The sequence below is a fragment of the Vipera ursinii genome (assembly GCF_947247035.1).
Source record: "Vipera ursinii genome assembly, chromosome: 15".
NCBI classification, from domain to species: Eukaryota; Metazoa; Chordata; class Lepidosauria; order Squamata; family Viperidae; genus Vipera; species Vipera ursinii.
This window is the reverse complement of record NC_139528.1, coordinates 5,462,450-5,479,154: the sequence shown is the minus strand read 5'-3', so window position 1 is coordinate 5,479,154 and position 16,705 is coordinate 5,462,450. Positions and strand designations below refer to the sequence as shown.

General features: G+C 48.7%; 2 protein-coding genes across 2 annotated transcripts in view; both read right to left on the bottom strand.

The window, feature by feature from the left end:
- Window positions 1–373: 373 nt before the first annotated feature.
- Window positions 374–8,219, bottom strand: RBM14 (RNA binding motif protein 14). The gene is made up of 3 exons (XM_083374660.1): window positions 7,594–8,219; window positions 2,411–3,665; window positions 374–1,308 (listed from the first exon to the last, which is right to left on the bottom strand). Exons 1-3 carry the CDS (start codon window positions 7,940–7,942, stop codon window positions 1,086–1,088), a joined length of 1,827 nt encoding a protein of 608 aa, XP_083230786.1. The 5' UTR covers window positions 7,943–8,219; the 3' UTR covers window positions 374–1,085.
- Window positions 8,220–11,272: 3,053 nt separating this feature from the next.
- CCS (copper chaperone for superoxide dismutase) overlaps window positions 11,273–16,705 on the bottom strand; it is an 8,516-nt gene continuing 3,083 nt past the window's right edge. The window contains 5 exon segments of the mRNA XM_083374805.1: window positions 11,273–12,247; window positions 12,757–12,860; window positions 13,349–13,377; window positions 13,380–13,425; window positions 14,823–14,914. Coding sequence (XP_083230931.1) covers window positions 12,094–12,247; window positions 12,757–12,860; window positions 13,349–13,377; window positions 13,380–13,425; window positions 14,823–14,914 — 425 coding nt within the window. The 3' untranslated portion in view covers window positions 11,273–12,093.

The window sequence follows — 16,705 nt, the reverse complement described above, 5'->3', positions numbered from 1 at the left end:
TTGGGTCTAAGGAATTCAAATGGGTTTGACACACCTGGTCTGCACCCACCCACGCTGAAGGCAGACTGCCCACTTCCAGGACCCCTTGGCAGAATCAGTCTTCCACAGGACCCTTTCACCGCACTCGTTCCCAGACTAAGCCCCTGCCAGCAATTCTGGATCGCTGACGTCTTTACCCGCAGTCCGTATGGGGAAAATGGCTGGGAATAATTAGGAGCCACACAGGATAAAACCTCCAGTGGGACAAAACTGGGCAAGGCTGGTTTTATACACATACCGATGAAAGGGGGAGGGGGGAAGGATGAATGAATGGCTACTTGTGCACGTACGCAAACATACACCAAAATCATAACACAAACTGGGTGGTCTAAAATGTCTGTCAGCCCATTTTATTTACAGGAATACCAAAAACAAAACAAAAAAAGTATCTAAACTCACTTCTAACATGAGGGTTACCTGCACAGCATAGACTGTCATAAATCAAGGAAGGAAGCCGTTACATAAAAGCAACTGGGCTGATTAGAAAAGGTGATTCTCTCGTTAAAATGAAGGTGACCAGGTGGATTTTTTTCCCCCTCTCTCATTGGCGTGATCTTGAGAAAGGCCAGACCGAGGAAACTTTAAGTGGACGTTCTTTGTGCGAAACAACCAACACCCCCCCACACACACACACCGTACTTTGATTTTAAGAGGTCCAGGGTGCACCAACATACGAGGCTACTGAGGCTGAGCAGAGTGCCCTAACAGTACGTTTAAGGGAATCACTCAAAAGGATTTCCCCCCCCCCAGAAAATCGTTCATCTTGGGGCAGCGTATAGGACTCACCTCGCTGTTTAAGGTAAATAGCACAGCCTTACATGGCGTAAGGAAGAACCAAAAAAAAAAAGAGAGAAAAGAAAAGAAAAAAAAGGTTAAGAACTAAAGCGGCCTAGGGGCGCCCATGATCGAGAAACGTCAGGTCTAAAAGGATTATTTTGAAATCAAACTGCTCCCCAAGGACACAGCCGCTGGGATTATGCTCTACGGGTTACAACGGCGGAGGCCACGGCAACGAGAGTCCCACCCCAGAAGGCGGGGAATTTCGTCTACAGACGGCGCTGGTAACTAGCATGCAGCTGCAGTTGTGCGTTACGCAAGTAGTCGCCATAGGCACCTGCGTAACGGGCATCAGACTGCATGTCGGGAAGGCGGCGATAATCCAGTTGAGCCTTTGTGGGCGAATGGCGGTACGCATGGGGGGAGTCGGATAAACGGCGGAAATCAGAGAAGTCAGATAAACGGCGGTCATCTGAGAGATCGGAACTGTACCTGGTTAAGAGAAGAGACATTTGGTAAATTAAATGTAAAAAAAAAAAAGAGGCTCGTGGTAGACACCATCAAATATGTGCTGTGACAAGGGTACCCCTCCACCCAAACCTGGCAATAGGAGAGCAATAAGTGTGAGTGGGAGCACAGACAGAAACCTTTTAGAAGAATTCAAAGGAGATCCACCCCCCCCCCCAACTTGCTATTTTACAAGAATTGGAGTTATTTTGTGTCTTGGATGATGCCGAGAAATCTCTCAGCGGCTTAGTTAAGCTATACCTTTAAAAAAAATAAGGCACCGTACTACAGTCCAGAAATTCAATTCCAGGAAGAGGCGTTAAGGATCCTGACTTGCATTAAGGTCAACTTTTGGAACTGGCGGGAAAAATTCCCCCATTAGTAACCTGACCAGGGAAACACAGGTTTGCTCAAGGATTCAGTTATGGTTTATCTCATGTTCCGCCTTCAAATTCGACCTGATTATATAACCACTTACAATTTCAGGCTCCTGGATGGCACGGTGAGCAGGGGATTTTTATTTATTTATTTTTACCCCAAGTTGACCGGAAACACTGGTCTCTTTGGATAGGGAAAGAGTCAAATACAGCCCTTCAGTACCTTTGTACTGAAGCTTAAAGAGCCTTAAAGTGCCTCGCTTCACTTTCATACGATAGGGTAGATTCATGAAGCAGAGCCAATGTACCTTCCACCAAGTTGCCCAGGTGTTTTTTGGTAATTACAGTATCTCTTCCTTCTTACATGAATGTATTTATCATATGCAGACTGGGAGAGAGGTAAAGTACGAGTGTGGCTATCTTTTGCTCCCTTTCCCCTTTAACAGAAAAAGCACAGAAAAGGGCTGGAAGATCAGCTGAGAGGAAAAAAATAGTCTAAAGGAAGAAGCATTGAAGCAAAAGGCCAGCAAGCTCCATTCCCAACCCCTTCCCGTTTACAGGCACACACCCCCAATTCCAAGGATTTGAAAGAAATCTGCCGCCTGCTAGGAAGTGCAGAATGAAGTCTCGTTCTGAGCCCCTCTGAAGTACAGAGAGCTCCTTGGACAGAACGCGGGAGGGATGTGCAAAGCGTTATCAAAGCTGCATACCTCTTGTTCATGACAGCTGCTTTTCGGTAGAGATCCTCGCGGCTGCCACGCGGTGGGGAGAGACGGGTCCGTTCATACAGCGGGTGGAGAACGGCAGTTTCTGCCTGGGACATTCCCGCATAGGAAGCTGCCTGTTGACCGGTCTGAGCCAACCCATTGTACGCTGAAGCCTGAGACCTATAGCCTGCTGCCACGGGGGCCGCCGCAGACTGTTGGACTGCGTAGGCTGCGGGCAACGAAGCAGACAGCTGCGTTTTGTAAGCGGCCGCCGCAGCTGCAGCATCTTGCATGCTGTAAGCAGCTGCCAGATTGGCTGCTGACTGGGTCCCGTAAGCCGATGAAATCGCGGATGACGCCTGAGCCCCGTAGGATGCAGCATGGCCAACGGCGGGCTGGACTCCGTAGGAAGCGGGCTGGGCCGAGAGCGTGTGAGCTGCGTACAAGGCCGACTGGTTGGCTGCCGTCTGGGCTCCATAAGAGGCGGAGAGGGCCGTTGCTTGGGCCCCATAGGAAGCTGCATAGGAGGCAGCGGTCTGGGCCCCGTAAGCAGCAGCGTACGTCGTGGAGGGCTGGGCTTCGTAAGTGGCAACTTGGGAAGCAGCGGCCTGGGTTCCATAGGCTTGAGTATTATAGGATGTTAATGCTGCGGCGGCGGCAGCAGCAGCTGCTGTTTGAGAATTGGAGGGTCCCATGGCAACAGAGGACTGGGCTCTGTATGCATTTGCCAGCATGGCCGAGGGCTGGGCTCTGTACATGGCTGCCTGCCCAGTGGTAGGCTGAGGCCTATAGGCCATCCCAAGGGATGCTGCAGGCTGGTCTCTGTAGGAAGCTTGCTGACCAGTCATGGGAAGGGCGTAGCCCGCTCTTGTGGGTGAGCGCCTTAGGGGGCTCCGGTCCCTTCGGAAGAAAGAAGGGGAGATCTGCCTGGCTTGGCCATTCGAGTCGAATTTGGTTAAATTGTTATTGTTCATCCGCTGCTGGTAATCGTAGTCAAGTGAAGAGTAAGCTGGATTGGCCATTGGGAAAGCAAGGTTACCAGACCTCACGCCATCGTTCCTGGTCTGCATGTTCTCTAAAGTCGGTATTTTGTTCTTTTCATCTCCACCAAACTGGCCAATGTATCCTGCAATCCCCCTCTTGTGAGCTTTATTAGAAAGCTCCACATTAATCCTTTTGCCTTTGATTTCTCTTCCGTTAAGGTGTTCAATGGCGGTCCTAGCATCCTCGTCTTTCTCCATGTGCACGAACGCATAGTCTGATAAAGCAGCAGACAGAAGGTTATCAATAAGGAACACATGACATTTCATTACGGGAAACCATTCCTATTGGGAGATGCCTTGGATACAGAGAAAGGCTTTAACCTGCCGTGTATCCACTGGGAAGCAGCCTCTGTCTGTGGCAGCGGGCGGCTTTGCCATTCTAACAGCTACAAGGAACAACAAAGAGGCCACGGGCACCTAGCAAGGCACAAGATCCTGAACGCTGCTTTAAACACCTTCCGCCTTAGCACCGGGCTTCCCCTCTCGCTCACTAACGCTTCTAGTATCTGAAGGATCTGCTTAGCTGATTCACAAAAAAGGAGGATTAATTCCCAGGAGACCACCATGCAGAAGACAGAACAGGTTTGATTATTATTATTTACTCCAGAGGGCAAAAATAGATCTGGGCTCAGGCAAACATTAGGAGGAACTTCCCATGAGAGCTGTTTGGAAGAACAGACTGGCTCGTGAGGAGCTGCCTCTTGCCCCCTGGAAGCCAAGCATCAGAGACTGCCCTGGACAGGGAATGGGATTAAGTAATCTCACAGGTTTTTCCCCCCAAAAAAAACAGTTATCCCCATGGTGCTGTAACTTTTTACTTCACCATATTAATCCTGAATAAAAGACTCTGAATGCTATCAGTGTGTTATCCCCAGCCAAAAATAGAGACCACTCAGAACGCAGAATAGGGTTGGAAGGGAGTTGCACGGAAAATGTACGAGTAACAGCTTTTAATACTAGGTTGGGACTTTTGTTTTTTTAGAAACACTTTAAAATAGCGTGCTTAGTATCGTGCTAAAAAAGCTTTAAAAAAATGAAATGATCTTCTAAGATAAAACCGGTGGCCTAATTTGGACAACGCATAGTAAATTTATACTTTTATATGGCTTTAATCAGTAGAATAATACACAGCTTCGATGAAAATGAATTTCACTTAACAATAGAAGTTGTGAGGTGATGGTTATCTTTCTACAGTGCGTCTTTCCCACTAAAGGTTACACAGGTTAAGAACACATACAAGCATCTCCACCAGGTGCAGAACATGGGTTAAGACTTTTCCCTTCTAAATTCACATTGGTGATTATATAGTCAAGATTATCAAAGGTCTCAGGAACAACTTATCAAAATTTCTTTCTGCTTCTCCAAGTTAGTGCAAACCAGAAAGCAACTAGCAGTGGGAACTGATGGCTTTCAACTCTGAACATTTTTTATTAAACAAAATACCCGATTAATCAGAAACTATGGGAAAATCAAGGTATAAATTAGGGTTACAATTCTTGGGTAGCAAGAAGCAACTTTATTGGGGAATAGCATGATGGCCACAGATGGATATAAACCTACATCTGCAATACTGAGAACCATCTGATAGGAGCTGAAAAGGCAGTTGCTTCTGATCATTTGTACTATGTGCTATGTCACATTTGCTGAATTATTTTATACTTGGGTTGGTTCACTGATGAATCATGCTGGATTTCCCAAAACTATAATTTCCCTTTTTCTACAAGAGAAAATCAATCCAAGCCTAACTTGTAGAGAATTTCTGGAGTAAGGACTAAGCCAGACTGTGCCAAAGTTGGATAACGTTGCAAACAATCACCAAATGTCCATTCTGTTTAAACAAAATAGAACTACAGGTCAGAAATCAGACCAAAAAATGTAAAACTATTTGAGTAAACCCCGAACCTGGAGACAGATTACTCTCCTTATTCAGAAATAACAAAGGGGCTCGAATCACATGGTTGATAACTAGGAATAGTGGAGGTTTTCTTGGGTCAATGTTCAAAGATAAAAGCTTCTTCCCCCTGGAAACTGAAGACCACTTATGTTCTTATTCTTTAGCCTCCAGGAAAAACTTGCCTGAGTAACTAGACCTATTGGTTGTTAACACTGAAAAGCCACAGGAATCCAATAGCCACAGGATAAGGCAAGCCCCATGTTCAAAAAGTCATAGAATCACAGGGCTAGAAGGGACCTTGGAGGTCTTCTATCAATTACTACTAGCACAGACTATCAACCCATGCTTTCATAGCCTCCCATTCAGACTGCTTGCATTACAAGTTGGAAAAGCAGTTATCAGAAAAATAACAAGATTTTTTACTAGGCACAAGCTTTGCTCTTCCTTTTGGCCACAGGTACAAAAACATCTAGGCCCCTATCTCCAACCGCCCAACCTCTTTGAAGTCTTTTGACTTACAACCTTTTGTTTAGCAACCATTTAAAGTTACGGACGGCACTGAAAGGTTACTTGTGACTGGACCTTGCCCTTCCGCCTGTTGTAGTATCCCATGTGATTTTGCTTGTGCGATAACCTTGGGTGCTTGGCAATCAGCATGTATTTACAATGGTTGCAGCGTCCCGGGGTCCCGTGATTGCCATTTGCGAGTTTTGGGCAAGCGAAGTCAAAGGAGAAATCTGGTTTCACGCAACCACCATGTTAATTGACTTAAAAACTGCAGTGATTCACAACAGTGGCAAAAAAGATGGAAAAAAGATGTACGGACTACAGTAGTATATCCAACCTCTACAATGGGATTCTTGGAAGAACCAAATAGAATAAATATTTGTCTGGCTCCAAGATGGAGGGGGAGAACAAAGCTCCAAATACATCAAGCCACTACACCACCACCAGGTTCCTGTTCTTAATATTTTACTGATATGCTCCCCCCCAAGGCAAGGAGGGGCAGAGAGCTTCACCTTCCCTCTCCCCCCCAACCCTTCTGGATATCGCAGCCATCCGTAACAGAAGTACACCATGATTAAAGCACCTGGCTAGAAACCAGGAGACGATGAGTTCTAGTCTCGCCAGCTGGGTGACTTTGGGCCAGTATCTCTCTCAGCGCAACCCACCATACAAGGTTGTTGCGGTGGGGAAAATGAAGAGGAGAAAGATGTGTTAAGATATGTTCGCTCTGAGTGATTTGTCAAAATAATAAAGGCAACATACAAAACAAAAAAAAACCACAATCTGGCCAAGACTGGAGGACTAATAAAATAAACACCAGCTGATGGAAGACGGGCCTATCGGTCCCTACTGGGCCGTGCCGGCTCTTGGCCGAAATGCCTCCGCTTGCCCACCGCAAGGGCACCCATAGGAAGAGAGGTCCACAGCGCTGCGCTCCGTCGTTGGCGCCACTCGGAAACCGGGGCCCGATCTCTCCCACCCACCCCCTTTTCAAAGCCCCCCCTCCCTCCCCAGCCCTTTCCGTAGTGTGTGGCGGCGCCCGAGCCCAAGGAATAAAGGGCGGCCCGTCGCTCGTCTTTGCAAACCACCGCCGCCGGCGGGTACCGTTCGGGTCAGCGTCGGAGCTGTCGCAAGAACTAATGAACAGGTGAAAAGGGGGGAGGAAACAGAGCAATGAGAATTCAAACAACACCCCCAAACCCTGGAATCTGATCCGCTAAGCCCGCCTCCCAAAAAAACCCCCTACCCTCCGCTATAGGTAGTCCTCGACTTACAACCATTCGTTTAGTGACCATTAGGCCCTGGGGGAAAAAGGAACCGGGGATCGGGTTTTTTCACCCCACCCCCACGGCCTCCCCCGAGGTCACGTGATCAAAATTCAAACCGTTTGGCCGTTGGGGTGTCCCGGGGAGGTCACGTGACCCCTCTTTTTTTTTCCCCTACCTTCCTACCAAGCAAACTTCCGGGGGGGGGGGGGAGAGAGAGAAGATGCCGGATCCGCTTAACAACCTTAAGAGCTGCGGCGGATCGCTTAAAGACCGTGGCAAGACTGGTCCTAAAACGGGGGGAGATTCACTCCGTTGCGCCGCTCAGCAGTGGGGATTTTTTGGGGTGGGTGGGGGTGGGGCGTCGTAAGTCGAGGACTACCTGCCCTGGGGCGAGCTCAGCGCGGGAGCGGAGCCTCCCCGTCCAGAGGCAGCCTATCTGCCCGAACGGAAGGCGCCGTTTCCCCAGGCCGCTACCTTTCACGATGTCGCACTCGATGACGGGCCCGAACTCCTGGAAGAGGACGCGCAGCTCGCCGCTGGTGCAGGCGGCCGAGACGTTGCCGACGAAGATCTTGACGGTGTGGGTGGGCCGCGGGCGGGAGAACTCGACGACGACGCGGTGGCAGTGCAGGAGGTGCCCGTTCAGCTTCTGGATGGCCCGCTCGGCCGCCGCCTCGTCGCGCAGGTGCACGAAGGCGAACTGCTTCATGAGGGCCACCTTCACCACCTCGCCCGGCACGGCCGCCTCGAAGAGGTCGCGCAGCTCCACCTGCGACGCCTCCTCGGGCACGTTGCCCACGAACACCTTCACGCCCGGCTGCATCGGATCCGGCGGCCCCGAGGAGAACCGGAGGAGAAAAGGAGAAGGCAGCCAGACCAGACCGCCCCACAAAATGGCGCCCGCGAGAGCGACGCGGTTTCTGAGGGAGGGAGAAAAGCTTGGAACGCCTCAATGCGCCTGCGCGAAGCCCGGACACGCCCCCCTCCTCTCTCGTTCTCGGTGCGCGAGCTCTCGCCCGGCTCGAGACAAGGCTGCTCCCGAGCATGCGCGGTAGCCGCGCTCCTTTGAGGAGGACGTATCCCCTCGTCCGGCTCGAGACAAGGCTGCTCCGGAGCATGCGCGGTAGCCCCGCTCCTTTTGGGAAGACGTAACCCCAGCGCCCCGCCTCTCGCCCAGCTCGAGACGGGCTGCTCCGGAGCATGCGCGGTAGCCCCGCTCCTTTGGGGAAGACGTAACCCCAGCGCCCCGCCTTTCGCTCTCGCCCAGCTCGAGACAAGGCTGCTCCGGAGCATGCGTAGTAGCCCGCTCCTTTGGAGAGGACGTTAACCCCAGCTCTGGGTTGATGTTTGCCTACACCAGGGGTAGGCAACCTCGGCTCTTTTATGACTCATGGACTTCAGCTCCCAGAATTCCTGAGTCAGCATAGCTAACTCAGGAATTCTGGGAGTTGAAGTCCATGAGTCATAAAAGAGCCGAGGTTGCCTACCCCTGGCCTACACATACAGCGAGCTGCGGGAAGCACGCGGCCCTAAACGCGAAAGGAGGGTGGATTCCCCTACGGATATTGGGGTTCCTTAAGGGTAATGAAGACCCTTAAAGTTGCGCCGCTCTTGGGGAATAGCTCTATGTGACGGTGCACTGAAAGTCAACGCCTCTTTCGCCAGGTCTCGGACTGCGCTTGCGCAATTGGACGCTTCGCCTCCCGATTTCCATAGATATAAAAGTATAGAAGATTGCCTTTATATGTAGGTGGGACTTTTGAGACTCTTTCTCCCCCTATGGGTTGGAAGTGACAGCTGCATAAATAATGGAAACAAATTCGAAATGATGATTGGACTGTAGCAGCTCCTCTTTGATGCACCTTGTAATTGATGAAGGGAGTCCTGCAACAAAAAAGTTGCAGTATAACTGCATTTCCTGGACCTTTCTGGTTTACCCTACAGCTGCCTATCCGAAAAGGTTTCTTGGCAACTTTACGATATATATGGACTTCTGGGAGTTGAAGTCCAGGCCTCTTAAAGTTGCCACGTTTGAAAAAAGGCTGGTTGAAGACATGCAGCTAGCTTTCAAAAAAAAAATCACACACAAAATAGGTAGCATTTATTTATTATTTTATTGGATTTGTATACCGCCCTATTCCCATAGGACTCAGGGCGGTTTACAGGGCAGTTAAAACCATGAATACAAAAAAATAAAAACAATTAAAACAAATTAAATTCAAGCCCCAAGAGTAAATCTAAAACCCAGTTAAATTAACAACCGCACAGTCTGGACCAAACAGATCGAAGAGCCAAGTTTTCAGGTCCCGGCGAAATGAGCGAAGGTCGGGGGCAGTCCTAAGTTCCATGGGTAGTTGGTTCCATAGGGCAGGCGCACACACAGAGAACGCCCTTCCCCTGGGAATAACCCGCCAGCATTCATTAACCGGCGGTACCCTGAGAAAGCCCTCCCTGTGAGGGCGCATAGGACGATGAAAAGATGATGCCGGCAGCAGGTGTTCCCTTAGATATTCCGGACCCAAGCCATTTAGGGCTTTATAGGTCATTACCAGCACCTTGAATCTCACCCGGAGGGCAACCGGAAGCCAATGCAGTTCACGGAGAAGAGGTGTTACATTCCCCACAGAATTTCAGAAAACCGATATATATCACAAAAAAAGAGAGATCCGTCTTGCCGACAAGGAATGCATTAAACCGGAAGAGATACAGCAGCTGGTAAGAAGACTCCAGTTTAATGGCTGGCTTAAGAAAGAAAAGAGCCAGCAAAACGGAGGCGCAGTTCAAATTGCACCAGCTGTATCCCAGAGGGAAAGAAACCCTGCGTGAAAAACCCACAATGATTTTGTAATACAGGAAATCCTCGACTTACGACAAGGGAGCCCAAAATTTCCAGTGCTAAATGAGAACAGTTAACTGAGTTTTGCCCCATTTTATTTTTATTTTTATTTTATTTTAATTCCATTTATATCCCAGCCTTCTCCGAAGACTCAGGGCGGCTTACAAGCTTAGCAGTAGCCTTCATTCTATGTATATGCCTGCTTATTAGGGCTTTCACACCCCCCCCCCAAGCGGCATTATTACAAAGTCAGCTTAATTGCCCCCAACAATCTGGGTCCTCATTTTACCTAACTCGGAAGGATGGAAGGCTGAGTCAACCTTTTACCACCTTCCTTGCCCCAGTTGCTAAGTGAATCACTGCAGTTGTTAAGCTGCTTCAGGAATTCTGGGTATTGAGGTCCACAAGTCATAAAAGAGCCAAGGTTCCCTACCCCTGGCGTAGCCTAACGGAGAAAGTTCCCCTCTGCCTTTTAAACTACCCACTGCAAACTCATCAGCGCCAAGCCTCATCCATTGCTGCACACCCGATCTGCTCCTTTTCTTCCTTCCACGCCCGCATGGAAGGGGAAAGGCACTGTTCCCTCAATCCTAAGATGGGGGAAGGAGGAAGAGGAGGAAAGAAGAAATCCTAGAGCTTAGTCTAAAACAAATCGTGCATGTCAAGCCACGCGGATACTTATGGGAGTTCCTTGATACTCCCATGTTACTAATACCACTTTACAATGCTTTGGTAAGGCCACACCTGGAATACTGCATCCAGTTTTGGTCACCACGATGTAAAAAAGATGTCGAGACTCTAGAAAGGGTACAGAGAAGAGCAACAAAGATGATTGGGGGACTGGAGGCTAAAACATATAGGGAACGGTTGCTGGAATTGGGTACATCTAGTTTAATGGAGAGAAGGACCAGGGGGGACATGACAGCAGTCTTCCAATATCTCAGGGGCGGCCACAAAGAAGAGGGAGTCAAGTTGTTCTCCAAAGCACCTGAAAGCAGGACAAGAAGCAACGGATGGAAAACTAATCAAGGAGAGAAGCAACCTAGAGCTAAGGAGAAACTTCCTGACAGTTAGAACAATTAACCAGTGGAACAACCTGCCTCCAGAAGCGGTGAATGCTCCAACACTGGTGGAAGTTCTTAAGAAGAGACTGGACAGCCATTTGCCTGAAATGGTATAGGGTTTGCTGCCTGAGCAGGGGGTTGGACTAGATGACCTCCAAGGTCCCTTCCAACTTTATATTATTATTATTATTATTATTATTATTATTATTATTATTATTATTATTATTATTATTATTATTATTACTCCACTCCTGCGCGAGCTTCATTGGCTTCCAGTTGTCCTCCGGGTGTGATTCAAGGTGCTGGTAATTACCTTTAAAGCCCTACATAACTTAGGCCCGGGGTACTTGCGAGACCACCTGCTGCCATTGTCAACCTCCCATCGCCCGGTTCGCTCCCACAGAGTCGGCGTCCTCAGAGTTCCCTCGGTTAAGCAATGCCGGCTGGCGACCCCCAGGGGGAGTGGAGCCTTCTCTGTGGGTGCGCCGACCCTCTGGAATGAGTTGCCTCCGGAGCTGCGGATGGCCCCCGACCTTCGGTCCTTTCGCCGTGACCTGAAAACATGGATGTTCCAACAATCGGGCCTGGACTGACTATGGTTTTAAATTTGGTTTTATGGAGTTAAATTACTATGTATTGAACATATCTACTGTTTAATTCTTTTTTAAATTTTGTATTTTCATGTTCTTTTTTAGTTTTTATTGTTGTGAGCCGCCCTGAGTCCTTAGGGAGAAGGGCGGCATATAAATATAATCAATCAATCTAATCAATCCTGCTACAAAGGGGAAAAACGAAACAAAAGCTAAAATTGACATGGTTTATTGGAATGTTCAGAGGTTTGGGAAGGGGGGACGGAATCTGTCACGTGCAATAATCATCTTTTCCCCTGCCTGCAAAGCCAATTTGTATGTTTGTGTCTCTCTCCACAGACACACCAACACACACCCAGGCGCACACCTGCCTTGTTGGGGTCGTTCCGGGAGGCCAACTGAGATGGCCACAGCTTCAGAGAATGCGTGAAACCCCTTTGCAAATCCCAGAGCGAGGAGAGCAGCAGCAGCAGAAACCCACATCCTAGAGGTGAGGAGACGGTTGTTCGGGAGCGGCCTGGCCTGGCCTGGCCGCCGATCTTTCCCGTTCTTCCCAAAGGGTCACTCCGCTGCAAGAACATATTTTCTTGGGATTCTGGAAGAGGCCGGCTGAGCGAGCAATGATTCCGCAGGCTATTCTGCAAAAACCAGGAAGAGGTAGGAGAGATCTTCTTGTCGTTAAAAAGAATCTTCATCTAGACCAGGGGTAGGCGAACCATCCCCCCGCGTCTCCCGATCTCCTATCACAGGGGTAGGCAACCTCGGCTCTTTTATGACTCATGGACTTCAACTCCCAGAATTCCTGAGTCAGCATAGCTGACTCAGGAATTCTGGGAGTTGAAGTCCATGAGTCATAAAAGAGCCGAGGTTGCCTACCCCTGTCCTATCACGTACACACACAGCGTTATTGCCCTTCCATCCACCTCCCCGCCTAGCCTTTGATGGCAGGGTGCCTATGAGGCATCAAGCAGAACCAGGCAGGGCCGACAAGGTTGACCCCCCCCCCTCCTCTTCTTTGTGGCAGAGAACTAACTGTATATGCAGTGAACCCTAATCCGTGGCTTCTTCCTACTGCTTCAAGACATCCAGGCTAGCCCCGATCTTCCAGCAAAAAAAAAAAAAAAAGGAACCAGCCCAGATTCCTTACCTCTCCCCCGAATTTCCAGTGATTTTTGACAGCGGGTGATTCCCGCGGCCTAAATCATCCTCTCGTTCGTCTATCACCAAGGAACGGCCGATTATATCATCCACCTAAGGAGAGGGAAAAGACAGCGTCGTGAGTGGACCCGACCCTGGCCCATGACGGTCAGATATCTAGGAGGCATGGGGACTAGAACTCACCGTCGCCTGGGGATTGGCCCAAAGTCACCCAGCTGGCTTTCGTGCCTAAGGCAGGACTAGAACTCACCGTCTCCTGGGGATTGGCCCAAAGTCACCCAGCTGCCTTTCGTGCCTAAGGCAGGACTAGAACTCACCGTCTCCTGGGGATTGGCCCAAAGTCACCCAGCTGCCTTTCGTGCCTAAGGCAGGACTAGAACTCACTGTCTCCTGGTGACTGACCCAAAGTTAACCAAGCTGATTTTCCTGCTTAAGGCAGGACTAGAACTCAAGAATTTCTAGGCCAGTTGCAGAAAATGGGCAGCTTCCAGCTTGGGCAAAATGGGAAAAAATAACCAGGTGATGCGAGCCCCATCTAACGGACGTATTGCCCCAGTAAGCTTTTCTCCAGACTGACTCACCTTCAGTTGATGATCTTCCATCCGGAAGATGCTCTTCCATCGGCAGCGGCCAAGATATTCCCAAGATCACCCGCATGCTGAAAATGGACAAGTCAGTCCTCAACGTACAGCCACAACTGGGATGAGACGTTCTGTCGCTACGCAAGGCGGTGGTTTAGGGGACTGGCACATAATTTTACTAACGTTTCCCCTCCCCCATGGCTGTGACGCGAATCGCAGCCGTCGTTAAGTGAACCAGGCCGTCGTTAAGCGAATCCGACTTTCCCCATCGACTCTGCGTGTCAGAAGCCAGCTGGGAAAGTCGCAGACGGCGATCACGTGCCCCTCAAAGGCCGCAACCATCGTAAATACGTGTCGGTGGCCGGGCAGCCGAATTTTGATCAGGTGGGACTGTGGGAGGTACTGCAACAGTCATGTGCAAGGAGCAGCTAGCTGTAAGTGGCTTTCTTCAGCACAGTCCTCTCTTTTTTTAAGGATTTTATTGAATTTTATAGGGTTAGGGGTAAAATAGGATTGGGTTAGGGGTTAGGGCTGGGATCAGGATTGGGACTGGGATTAGCACAGGGTTGGGATCCCCCAATAACACTTTCATTCTTTAGCAAACAGGCTACTGTCCAGGTACATGTGTTCAATTAACAATAGTTAACATAGCAATCAATAACTCTAGAAGAATGGGTGTTTAAAGTTTCGAATCTTGCAGAAATGTCTAAGATTTCTGCTTATTTGAAAGATCATTCACAGGAAAGATATATTTCAGTTTGGAGGAGATGGATAAATTATATTCAGAACAAATATGGGACTAAAAAGTTCCATTTAGCTTATGAGTAGATTTTAGTGGGGTATTGTTATTGGTACTTTGTTTGTAGTTATGTTAAAGGGGAGTTAAAGCACATTATGAATTTGGTTAATTGTATATTATGCATAATTTTTATTTAGAATATGAGTATTGTAACTATAATCCTGTATTTAGCTCTGGGAAGTGGGGGGCGGAAGTGGGCGGGTTTGGGGTGGGAGGGATTTGGGGATATATTGTAAAATTTTGTTTTTGTAAAACTCTTTAATAAAAAAACCTGTAGAAAATGTAATAAACGATCATCCAAAGCAGTATCAGTTAATCAACACATGTCATTTCTCCTTACTAACCTATATTCAAAATAACACATCACATTCATTCCTCACTAGTTTGTTTTCCTAAACCATTGGTAAAAATTATCCCACGTTCCGTAATAAACCGAATCTTCTTTCTCTTTAATCTCTAACGTCAGTCTATCCATTTCTGCACATTCTAAGGTTTTCTTAATTAAAACCTCTTCAGCTGGCAAGTTTTCATTTTCCCAGTATTGGGCAAATGCTATTCTCACGTTCAAGAGTTGTTAAATGAATGCTTGTTAACTTGAGGACCGCCAGCAATTTGCTCAACACCAAAAGGGCGCAGAGATACTGACCTCCATTATCCGCCACTGCGTCGTCCAACCGAGGCTTTCGCACAACCCTTTTCTACCAAGGCAGAGAAGCTGTGGATCAAGTTATGCTCCATCGCTGGAGATTTGTTGTCGTCCCCAGGTCCTGCTTATCCCGAAGGTGCTTTTTCAAGAGGCAACTAGATTTTCTTTGTGCTTTTTTTTTCCTTCTGGAAGATGTTTCGCTTCACATCCAAGAAGCTTCTTCAGCTCTGCTTGCACCGGCGGAATGACCTGGCGGGCCCATTTCTTACAAAATGGCTGAAGCCGCTTCTTGGATGAGAAGTGAAATGTCTCCCAAGAAAAACAAGGAAGTCCAGTTGCCTCTGGAAAAAGCACCTTCGGGACATGGCTGGAAGTTTTTAAGGAGAGACTGGACAGCTGCTCGTCTGGAATGGTACAGGGCAGGGGTAGGCAACCTCGGCTCTTTTATGACTCGTGGACTTCAACTCCCAGAATTTCTGAGCCAGCATGGGGAGAACTATGGCCCCTTCATGACTTGTGGACTTCAACTCCCAGAATTCCTGAGCCAGCATGGGGGAATTATGGCCCCTTCATGACTTGTGGACTTCAACTCCCAGAATTCCTGAGCCAGCATGGGGAGAACTATGGCCCCTTCATGACTGGTGGACTTCAACTCCCAGAATTCCTGAGCCAGCATGGGGAGAACTATGGCCCCTTCATGACTTGTGGACTTCAACTCCCAGAATTCCTGAGCCAGCATGGGGGAATTATGGCCCCTTCATGACTTGTGGACTTCAACTCCCAGAATTCCTGAGCCAGCATGGGGAGAACTATGGCCCCTTCATGACTTGTGGACTTCAACTCCCAGAATTCCTGAGCCAGCATGGGGGAATTATGGCCCCTTCATGACTTGTGGACCTCAACTCCCAGAATTCCTGAGCCAGCATGTCTCTGTTTGGAAACCTCTCCATTTCTCCTCAGCATGGCTGGCTCAAGAACTCTGGGAGTCCATGAGTCATAAAAGACTCTGGGAGTCCATGAGTCATAAAAGAGCCGAAGTTGCCTACCTCTGGTACAGGGTCTCTTGCTTCAGCGGGGGACTGGACTAGAAGCCTTCCGAGGTCCCTTCCAACTCTGATATTCCGTCATATTTGCTTCCGACTCCAGGGTGTCACCGGCAGCATTAGCTGCGAAGCAACCCCGGGCCCCTTTTGGCCGGCGTGCCACAAGTTTTGATCCTGAGCCTGCTCCCACTCTTCTATCCAATCTGGAAACTCTCCTCTGCAAACTGACATACTGTTGCGTGCCACCCGCCTGTCAACGCTAACTTCAGATGGTTTTTTTCATTGACAACAGATGGAGATGCAGCCATTTTCTTCCTTTTTGCTTTTAGGGTTAGATGATGCTAGGAGGTGGGGGGGAAGGAAATGTGCACGAGAGTGTAGCTAGACATAAATAACACCGGACCTAGCGTGAGAACCAAGGTTGTTGAAATAAAGAGGTGATACGAATTGGGGAATGTGATTTATGACTGTTAACTGGAGGAGGGAATTGTGCTTTGATATTACGTGCTCAGGGGACGGGAATTCAGATTTTGGCTTCGATTATGTTTTTTTTTTAAAAAAAATCCCATTTATATCCCGCCCTTCTCCAAAGACTCAGGGCGCCTTACAATTTAAAGCACAAATCAATGTGCTTAGCAATAGCCTTCATTCTATGTATATGCCTGCTTATTAGGGCTTTCGCCCCCCGCCCCCCAAGCGGCATTATTACAAAGTCAGCTTAATTGCCCCCAACAATCTGGGTCCTCATTTTACCTACCTGGGAAGGATGGAAGGCTGAGTCAACCTTGAGGCTGGTGGGACTCGAACCTGCACTAATGGCAGGCAGCTGGTGTTACTTAAAAAGGCATTAGCCCACTGCTCCACCAAGG